The following is an 11031-nucleotide window of genomic DNA, read 5'->3' as shown; positions in this document are numbered from 1 at the left end:
GTAGTAAAAAGTTTGGATATATATACCTGATCGATGTTTAGAGAAAAAGCGTTTTCTGTCATGAATCGATCGGAACGATTTCCAGTTTCAGTACTATCTGTATTGGCTTTTACAAGTATCGAACTACATGATGGATTGTAAGCTGACAAACACAAACTAATCAGCATTAGTACTGAAAGGCATAGTAGGCAGTTTAATTTGTCCAGTTGATCTTGAAGAAAATGATCAGGCGCTAGCTAGCTAGTTGAACCATGAAGTTGGTCATGATCCGCTTGAAATATTAATGAAACGTGAAATGATGATTGGCAAGGTCGTGCTTAGAATAATGCTATATACACATGTCATGGTAATTCGTCTGTACTTAGATATATAAAGCCATCTAGACATGCAGGAATAGTCTTTACAAGTCTTAAGAACTACCCACATTCTTATGTGATTCTCTTTTCCTGGATCTTCGCCTGATCTCCTTTTCTCTTATTTTCATGTTTACAATCACATAGAGCTTTAGTCGCACAAAACAAGCCCCAAATTAATAGGTTGCATGCACGTTCAGTCGTGAGATTCAGTCTGCATTTTTTGGGACTGCCGTTTCCTCTTCGTCGGAAACACCCTTTTATATATCTAGCTATGATTTTGAATAATGAAGAAAATGAACTGGTGATCAAGGAATCATGCACATGACAGCCAAAAACAAGACGATGATGATCAAGAGATTAGCTAGGGAGTCGGGAATTAGTCGTGTTCTTTCCCATGCCAGTCTGGGATGCCTAATGTGAACTCCAAGCTTGGATTCATGGAGTCCAAATTAGACCCTAAGTAGCTCTTCATTTGAGTTGAACCGCATTCCTGTAATGTTTTGGAAACCTGGTAACTAACCAGCAAGTATACACGATCCAATATGTATATATCATGCATGCAATTGATGAATGAATCACCTCATGTGGATCAGTTCATGGGTTGTGGTGATATATATATATATATATATATATAGGACTCCATGAATTAAATTATAATTACCTGCCAATGGTGCGTTCTTGATCTTTGTTGTGACTCAAAGGATGCGGCAGGCTTGAGCCCCTGATCCATGTCATTGTTGTTAGCTTGTGGCCATGCCTCCCTACTAACAAAATTAAAAACTGATCGAGTCAGCCCGAAACATTATTAATTAATAGAAAGAATTGCTCGTAGCTTTTTCCTGATATAACAATATATAGACCTTGAATTATTAGTACTCCACATTTTACTTGAATTAACATTAACTTTGAATCATTTCATGCCTTTACTTATATAGCTAGTACGCATGTGAACTTACACGTATGTCCATGTAATATCATCACAATCTCTCCCAGTCAACAGTACGTTGGATGTGATCACCAGCGTTAACGGGAGACTCTAGTGGTAAAAAGCTGCTAGGACTATCTAACATTTTACATGGTATATATATACAGACTTAAAGCACATGCATGACTGTTAGACGTACCTTTTCAAAATCATTACCTCAAATACCAAAGTAAAAGTAATTTAATATTTACACTATAGTACTATATATTGATATAATTAACTTAAAGGAAGTCATTTAGATTTGATAACTTCTAGAGCTCAGATTAGATATCTCCCCGATTACAAGAATATTTCAGAAGTACTGTAAGATTAGGGTAAAAAAAAAAAAAGTGAACTAAATAGAGCCAGACTCTTGTAGCAAGCTTACATCCAGGAGTTAGTAAATTATAAGTTAAAGCGATCAACTAAATTTAGGATAAAAGTTAAATTGGTATGAGGATTATAGCAGTGGAAGTCTCAGTTTTCTCACGTTGTTAGGCTCCCCAGGTGATCATGCCTAAAAACATGATGATGAAGCCTCACACACACACACACACACACACACACACCCCTTCCCGCATCCAAAAAAACAAAAAACCTCACTAGCAAGCCTACAAATGTGACAATGAAGAAAAGCCTAAAGGAAAGGTTCAAATCATATATATATGGGATTATGCTTTAAAAAGATTAGTCAAGTTTACACCTGAAGATTTTTCAGAATCGTTAAAAATGCAATGAGTACTTTTAACTCCAATACAATATTTATGATAATTAACCTGTTCCCCACTCATATATATACCTACGTACGTACTTTAATGAGATGCCTAATCAGCTGCTTTTATCAGACTCTTAAAATGAGATACTTTACTTGTTTGATGCTGGCACTCGTTGTAAACTATACAAATTTTGTACAAGAAATCATTTTTAAATGCTTATATATCTATATATATATAGCTTAGTTATCTAGCAAGGAAAATGAAGGTAAGAAGTTAGAAACAATGAAGTTAAGCGCAAAAAAGCATCCAATTATTTGAACTTATTGTCCATTTTTCTTTTTTTGAACTGTATAGATATATGCATCAGAAAAGAAAAGAAAATTGTGGTTACCCTTCTAAATACCAGGCTAAACTTCGTCAAATTAGCACCCTTTAAACCATTCTAGCTATTTCCTAGCCGACATGTTGAATTCGAACCAGTTGAGCTTTTAGATTAATTATAATATTCAACAAAATGGTCGAAGCAGGTACCTCGAACATGAAGATAAAAATATAGTTGATTGAAACTTTGAAAAGAGGAAAGCAAGCACTTAGATCAACTGAGTGATCTTTTTGGTCTTATGTGCAATATACTTGTGGAGAGAATAAGAACCAGACAACAATAAACTACAGTCGCAGCTCCTTATTAAACTACAACAGCATTTAGTGTATATATATATAAGAGTATCAAGATGCAGTTCTAAAGTAAAAGCAAAAGTGTGTCTGTTCTCATTAACGTTTGATTGTGTCTGTGACTTTTCTTTGATATCCAACAAAGCTTACAATTCTCATCTCAGCAAAAATAGATATCTATCTTATGAGGCAAAAGATAAATGAGAGAGAGAGAGAGAGAGAGAGAGAGAGAGAGCAATAAAGCAAAAGCTGCCTCAAGAACCCTTTTATTCTTCAAAAAATGATGGACGTGGGTTTGCGTTTCTAAGATAAGATGCCATGCAAAAGTAAAAGGAACGCAGTTCGCGCTAGTCCATCGCCCTCAGCTTTTAGAAGTGTATGCATTTTGGTACAGCATGAGACTCTAAAGACCAATTCACTTTAGAAAAGATGAAGTTCTATATATATTTATATATATATATATATATATATTGCATATAATATGCTCTTGTACGAGAGAGAGATAACTGAAGCTACCTCGAAGAGTTGCTCCACAGAGTGATAGAAGGATAGTCCATTTCTTGTTGCAGGGGCCGATCGGACGGTCCTCTTTGACCGGTCAGGGAACATAGGCCACGGTCACTGGCGCTCGCCACCGGGGAGATTTCGTCCTCCCCAGATCCGTCCGATTGACCTTAATTCAAGGAGAACCCAAAACTTTCATGTGAATGTTTAGGTCTTGCATGCATATATGTAGAAAAATATGTGCAAGTCTGTAACTAAATGTGTGGAATATGTATAAATGCATGCCTACATCAGGGAATGGAGATCAGGGAGTATTAACTAACTTCGTGCAAGTAATAAAAATAAAATAATGGGGAAAGAACAACACAGGGAGTAAGAAAAGATATGGCCGGAATAAACGAGAGAGAGAGAGAGAGAGAGAGAGAGAGAGAGAGAGAGAGAGAGAGAGAGAGAGAGAGAGAGAGAGAGAGAGAGAGAGAGAGAAGCGGAAGCCTAAGTGACTAAGTCATTCGAATTACCTGAGGAAGCGGCAGGTTTATCAGTGGTCTTAACAGTCCGATACATCTGTAAAGCCATTGGGAAGCATTCCCAAAATTCGAACACTTAGATGATCAAGGAAAATACAGCTAGCCCAAAAAAGAATAATGTAAAACCAAAAAGAAAATCTCTCTCTCTCTCTCTCTCTCTCTCTCTCTCCCTTCAGTGTTAATTACAAAGCTGATATTTGTTAAGGTTGTAATGGACGAATGGTGCTTATAATTGAGAAATGATGGCTACTTTTCCTGTAAAAGCAGACGCTGTCTGCCCTGCCGCAGAAGCTCACCGCTCCTTAATTCACTCATTTATTCAGTCATTCACTACTTTCATCGGCTACTGCGCCGGTGAGACAGATCAATGTACAGTGTACACCGCCCCAGATGAATGCGCTAGAGAGAGAGAGAGACAGAGAGACAGAGAGTTATTACTATATGATATTTACCTGCAAATGGCTCTTCACATGCGCTAATGTGAGATCCTTGACATCCATGAGCGCAAGAACTGACTTTGGTGTAGCTCCTGAAACTCATCACCAATAAGATTAGACGAAAAGAAAAAACATGCAAAAAACCTAGAACTCATGAATAAAAATCATACAAACAGATCAAACGGAAAAGAAAATGAAGAAAAGGCAAGAGCTTGGCCGGCTGGCAAAAGAAATATTTACTTTCATGACCACCAAGAAACTCAACAGCGTGGACGAAACGAGCATGGAGTGTGCTGGTCCAGCGCATCCTTGGAGCTCTCATGCTTCGCTTTGTTGGGAGCTTGGGTAAAAATCTTGACCTCATCGTCCCATGATGTGAAGCCTCTGAAGCTCCTACGCTATACTGATTGTGCTGCTGATGATGGTGCAATTGGCGAGCTTTCAAATCATCCGTTGAGAGCCCATTAAACGATGTTGTAGCCCCTAATCTATATGCCTCTGAAGACGCATTAGAGCCGGAGTGGAAGATCGACATGGGATCCAATCCCCCTCTATAGTAAGGCGAAGGTGAGTGAGACACAGATGGAGTGCACAAAGCGGAGCAAGAAGACAGAGAGGGATAAGACGAAATTGGGTAGAAAGACATCTTGGGATCCTTGTCTCTTGCAGGCCGGTCCATGGGCAAGAACGGAAATGAACGGCTGTGATAGACCGGAATCCCTCTGATCGGCCTCAAACTGTCTGATGATACATCTAGTAGTGAGACTCCACAATTTTTGTGATTCAAGCGATTCTTAGAGAGCTGCAGAAGATGATTTTGCTGTTGATAAGGATCATGATCAGGCCTTGAGTGATCTTCAGTTCCACATCTGGAATTCGTCCCGAGGGAGAGCTCAGTTTGAGCTTGGGATTCAGTCCTCGTAGAGCTAATGCTTTTGGAATTGTGGGCTTCTCGATGGCTCAAAAGATGAAATCTGATGTCTGGTTCATCGGTAGAAGTTAAAGAAGACGAAGTGTTGGGAGGACTAATGTGCAGGGAAAGATCTGGAAGAGGGGTTGAAGATGGTTCAATGAAAATCCCCTCCAAGGGCATTTTCATTAACCTTCTTTACCAATAGAAGCTTTTCTTTGCTCAATTCGACTTTATACTAAAGTAAGTTCAGCTATTGACAACTAGGTCTTTACTTAATCTTTCTTCTCGTCCCGCTGTTCTTGATGACTGATGAATCATATATATTTCTTTTATTCGAAAAACGTATGAAAAAGCTATCAAAGAACAGGTTTGTATGCTTTTAAGATAGAAGAGGGAGAGAACTCGAAGGGACTTGAAGCGAAGTAAAAAAAATCTTGCTATCTTCTAAAACAAACAGACATGCTCCAGAGAGGGAGAGATAAAGGGATATGGAAAAGAGAGAGAGGTGTTGTTAAGCAAAAGGAGGAAGATATTAAAACAAAAACAAATCCAGAAAGGCAGGGAATAGAAAAGGAGGGGGATTAAGTTCGGAGTTCCTCGAGAGTATATTTAGGAAAATGACACTTGAAGGAGAAGAAGGGCACAAGGTCCCCCCTTCTCCCTCCTTTTCTCTGTCTCTCCGTGGTCAAAACCCACAAAATGCCCCCCCAAAAAATATGATCACTTTGGATTTCCTAATTTTCCCTTCCCCGGAGACGACGGGATAAAAAAATGCTAGAGAGAGATAGAAACCCTCATGTTTGATTCCTTTTCCCCCACCGGCCTCCTCGCTCTCTCTGTCTCTCTCATGAAAATATTAGTTTTTCTGTAAATATATTAATGGCCGGTGACTCGTTTCCATACATAAATAGGCAGGCAAGCCAAGACAGTATAAAAGCAAAGAACATTTTTTTTTTTTTTCGTTTAATTACAACATCTCGTGCAAGAAAATTAGAAATAGTGAATAAACTTCTATATAAAGAATGTACTATTACTCGCACGTATGAAAGATTGAAGACTTACCTCCATTGACCTTTTGTGAAGACAGACTGATCGCAAAGACAAAGGGGTTTTTGTTTGCTTTCATGAGTGCGTCACTACAAAATAAGTGGACTTTTATGATTAAAATTTAGTGATTAAAAAGACTATTTCCTACGATTTTACGCCTCCTTAACCCTAATCCAACAATATTAATAAGGCCAGCTTCCAAATTCTACTAATTCCCCTTAATTTCATTCTCCCAAATATTCCCTTAACATTAATCTTTCAACATTCAATAATGTCATGTTTGGCATCCTGGATTTTCATTTTATTTTGTCTTCCTACAGTACATCATGACCGTCCGAAATCTTGATCTTGTTGACTTCACCATCTGATCGAACTGTGTCAGGGTTTTCAAAACCCTAGGCTAAATCGAAGTTAATCTTCTAATTTATATATACGGGATCCTTAACTCTTCTATTGGGACTCACCCCTCTCTTTAAATGCACTCACTGTAGAATAATTATGGAGATAACAAAAACTAAGCTTCGGGGACTCAACTTTTGTGTGCAGTTTTTTCCTAATTAATGGAGACTTTATATTATAATTTGCCATGCTACCCCCATTAAATTTTACTAAGGAGACACTCATTCATAGGTGGTTGTTTGGATGGTGCATTGAATGAATATATACATGGGGTAAACTAATGTTTTCTCCTACATTAAAATTTTTTGTAGAAATTACTCCAGAGATTAAAAAAATAAATAAAATATAATAACATATCCAACTCGTTGTAATTAAATCTATTTATCATATATTTTCTCATTAACCCATGATATTGTGGCATTAGATGATTAAATACTATTTATTATATTTTATTTATAAATCTATCACCTAATACCACATCATGAAATAATAAAATAATGATGAGATTAGAGATGATCAGTAATATTAGAATCTGGATATTTATTTATATCAATTTATACAACACATATAGAATCTAAATACTAAAACTTTAAATAAATCGTCCAGTTTTGCGCTTGATTTACCTTTTTTCTCCTCTCTTTTTATTTTTATTATATATATATATATATTATCAATTAAAACCTTAGGTTTATGATTTATTTATTTTTCAAATTAAAGACACTTAATTAGCTAGAGAGATTTTTGTTAGATTTTTTAATGGAAATATAAGGTGGGCCACGTATGTGACTAAAAAATAAGAAACTTAATAGATCATTAAAAAAACATAAAACTTATATTTAGAAATTTAAACTTTTTTAAAATGCATGGAACCAAAAATCTATTATTAAAAAAAATTGAAAATAGAGACAGGGCACCATTTTTCCATTGTTTTTAATCTTACAGTTTTTAAGGTTTCTGATTTTTTATTTAAATTGTCAAAATGATTTTTTGTCGATGTTTCTAATTTTGGAAATTTTTATTTTCTATACACGTCATATTTAAGTTAATTTTAATTAGTCATATATTAATAATTTATAAAGTTTATATACTAAAAAAATGTAATTCATCTTAACGGGACTAATTATATGAACCAATTATATATATTTATATATATATATATGTGAGTGATGATACATTTACCGAAAATTCGGTACCGAATAGTGTAAATCATCTTTTTATATTTTTTTCTCATTTTTAGTTATATATATTTTTTAATCATTTTAATTTTTTTTTAAAAAAATAAAATTTATGAAATTATTAGAAAATATTTTCTTAATTATTAAATAAATATAAAAACAAAATTCGATATAATTAAATTTACGGTACAAATTTTCTGTAGGAATAGTACTTCTCTAGTATATAGGGTTTATATTTATTTAATCCGAGCAGAAGGGTAAAGCAAAGTTGGACTTGGCAGTTGGGCTACCAGGCCGAACGTGGATTACTAACGGTTGACTACGGCTTATGAATTTGATCATGATATGATCATCATTACCTGTGCAGAAGGCATGCCATGCATCTATGTCTCATTTATTGGCCTGTAGACGTTTCACAAGAATGTATGCATGTGGACAATATGCAATAGCCTCTCCATTATTATTATTTAATATTTGGTGCAGCTTTATAATACCACACACATTCGACAGAGGATAGACGTTGAAATGCAGTTTTAAGTTAAATAAATATCTCGCTCTTTTTAAAAAAAATAAAATTTATTGTTAAAAAATTAATTTTTTATATATGTATCTATAAACTCATATTTATTTTTATTTATTTAAAAAATAAATAAAATTTAGCAATTTTAAAACTATAAAGATAATTTATATTTAAAAAAGATGGAGAGAATGAATTAAATTAAATTTTCCTTCCGACACTTAAAAAGAAAGATGAATAGCAGCTGGAGCATTATACCAAAATAAATGAATAATCAGATTGAGCTGGATTTTCCTTCTACATTTAATTAAGTTGGGGTCCACTGATTTGACGACTGGGAGAGACAAAATTATATGGAAACCATTATTGAAATATATTTCATGCAAAATTGGAACAATCTTTACCGTCCGGTTTATGACTTCCTAGACATGCAATAAATCTGACCATCAATGGAGGGAGTACTCATGTCGGCTCACTGGATGAAAGAGCATGCATGCAGCATTATTCAAAATAAAACTGCTCACTAAATTTATTAAAAATTACCTTTGAAATTCATATATATATATATATTGATTAATTTATAGTCTTTGCATGCGTATATCTTCAGCTTTGTGTGAAGGGGTAATTAATGCAAGCATATAAAAAAAATATATATTTAATATAAAAATAAATTTATAAAATGATATAATTTTATGTAATTTTTAAATTTAATTTACGATAAAAATAATTTTATAATTTAATATCAAATAATATTAATTTATAAATTTAATTTTATATATGATCTTTTTTTATCTAAAATATTTCATCAGTATAGTTGAAGAGGCAATTCGACATAATATTTTCTTATTTTATTTTACTTATATATTGTAGTATATATACACGTACTTAATTACTTGTGTATCATGGGTGACAACTCAAAACTGATCGAAAACAAATAGGTAAGGCTCGTTTTCCAAGCAAAGGCTTAAAATATATGAAAGTGTCCAAAAGATTTGAAGCACAGTATGGTCACCTGATCGACCCTTATGCTCTCACATTAATGCGATGTACAAAGTCTACCCAACTTACAGATTCAAGAGCATGTGAAAAAGATCGCCTTGCGACCAACCAAACCACATGAAACAAAAGTCCTTAATTCATTTTTCCATTTTCTTTTTTGGTTGAGAAATTAATCCATCACACGCATGAAACGTCGTCTCCAGCTTGGGACCTCGATTTATATTTAACACTTTGCATTCTTTATGTGGCTTTTGGTACCCTCTTTATCTGCCTATATGTTCTGGATGATCGAGTGATATTACATTTTGGAAGTGACATATAGGTCGACACTACATGCAGCTTCTTGGGAAGCTGATGATAGAAATAAATTAATTTATTTGTTTACACAAATGAGATTATAATGATAAGATAAAAGTTGAATAAAATATTATTTTATTTTAAAATTTGAAAAAATTGAATTATTTATTGTATTTTTTATATGTGTGAGTTTGAAAAAATTATAATGATGAGATGGGATAATCAATATATATATTTCTCTAATATAATGTGAACTTGAAAAACTATAATGTTTTGCGGCACAGTAACCGCCGTAGTCGCACCATTTCTTGCTGCTAAAAGCTTGACCTACTGTTCGGACGTGCTGGTCTTACAATTTGCGCCTGAACTCAGCGCTGCAAACATCCCGTGACGCAATTAGGGTGCATAGGCGACAATATTTTTGCCCCACAGCTAAAAATGCTGGGATAGCCACGTATTCTTGTAGTGAGATAAATATCCAAACACTTAAAAGAATGAAAATATTTTTGACCATTTGACAATTTTTCTTTAAGGGTGTGTGTACCTGATCTCTCGGTATTTTTAGGGATGAATATCCTCCTAATTTAAAAGACTTAAAAAACAAAGAATTCAAATAATTTCAAGCTAGTGAAAGGGAACAAAAAAAAGATGAATTTAGCGTCAATCAAGACTTGCTTAAATCAGGATGCAGTTTACACTCTTTATATATACAAATTAAAATATGGATATATATTGGTTGCCTACCTTAGATCTGATCAGGTGCAATCGGCCACCCACCCTAGGGGTAGTACTGGAACTGGCCACCTCCCAATGGATGGTTGGTAACCTTGGTTGTGAGGGTGAGCTGTGAATATCTTTATCAGACTAATTAAGATACATCGATCATGCACACTTAGCAACAAATACTATATTCCCCACCAAGAGCCAATACTATTTCCCACTGATGGGTTTGTAGAGCCTAGTTTTATTAGTGTGTCAATCTGATTTGATGTCCAAACTCGACAATGATGCATTATGGTTTTTGGCGGATTTTCAATGATGCTATTTTTGGCATTTTTGTAGTAAAAAAGAAGCACAGACAGAAAATTCACTCAATGTTCGTGCAATTGATGGCTTGAGCAAAGCTTAACCGGAGAATTCCCTTAAATCTTGCTCAATAGGTAGCTCAAGGAAAAATTGGACAAAGATATTGCTCGAGGTGCGTTATACACCCTTCTCATTGATCAAGACGCTTTATACATTTGGCTCAAGTGAATAATGTAGAAAAGTGAATATTAGAATTTCTGCCGTGTAACACTATAAATATGTATTTAATGAACATTTTAGTATGTCCTGAGTGTTCTGAACAATGATATTTTGTCCCAAAGTGTATTTTGTGATTCCTCAATATAATAAAATCATTTGTAGTTTTGTGGACATTGACATGTTTCCGAACCATATTAATTTTGTATTGTATAATTGATTGCTTATTTATTTGCTCGTATTTGCATTCACTTGTTTGCCATCGT

General features: G+C 34.5%; 1 protein-coding gene across 2 annotated transcripts; it reads right to left on the bottom strand.

The window, feature by feature from the left end:
- Positions 1-296: 296 nt before the first annotated feature.
- Positions 297-5946, bottom strand: LOC122302936 (transcription repressor KAN1-like). Of its 2 annotated transcripts, none has more exons than XM_043114415.1 (6): positions 4417-5946; positions 4192-4268; positions 3731-3776; positions 3225-3381; positions 1018-1117; positions 297-846 (listed from the first exon to the last, which is right to left on the bottom strand). In XM_043114415.1, exons 1-6 carry the CDS (start codon positions 5273-5275, stop codon positions 733-735), a joined length of 1353 nt encoding a protein of 450 aa, XP_042970349.1. In that variant the 5' UTR covers positions 5276-5946; the 3' UTR covers positions 297-732. The 2 variants fall into 2 exon arrangements, with proteins under 2 accessions (XP_042970349.1, XP_042970348.1); XM_043114414.1 differs by having other exon boundaries at positions 1018-1120; positions 4417-5944.
- Between the last annotated feature and the right edge of the window lie 5085 nt (positions 5947-11031).

The sequence above is a fragment of the Carya illinoinensis genome, chromosome 3 (genome assembly GCF_018687715.1).
Source record: "Carya illinoinensis cultivar Pawnee chromosome 3, C.illinoinensisPawnee_v1, whole genome shotgun sequence".
Lineage (NCBI taxonomy): Eukaryota > Viridiplantae > Streptophyta > Magnoliopsida > Fagales > Juglandaceae > Carya > Carya illinoinensis.
The sequence above is the reverse complement of the archived record's forward strand: the minus strand, read 5'-3'. Positions and strand labels throughout refer to the sequence as shown.

Coding starts and splice junctions, on each gene's coding strand:
- LOC122302936 (XM_043114414.1), bottom strand. CDS start 5,275: ATGAAAATGCCCTTGGAGGGGATTTTCATTGAACCATCTTCAACCCCT. Junction 3,777..4,191: donor ATGTGAAGAGCCATTTGCAG/GTAAATATCATA, acceptor ATGGCTTTACAG/ATGTATCGGACTGTTAAGAC. Junction 847..1,017: donor CAAGAACGCACCATTGGCAG/GTAATTATAATT, acceptor AAAACATTACAG/GAATGCGGTTCAACTCAAAT.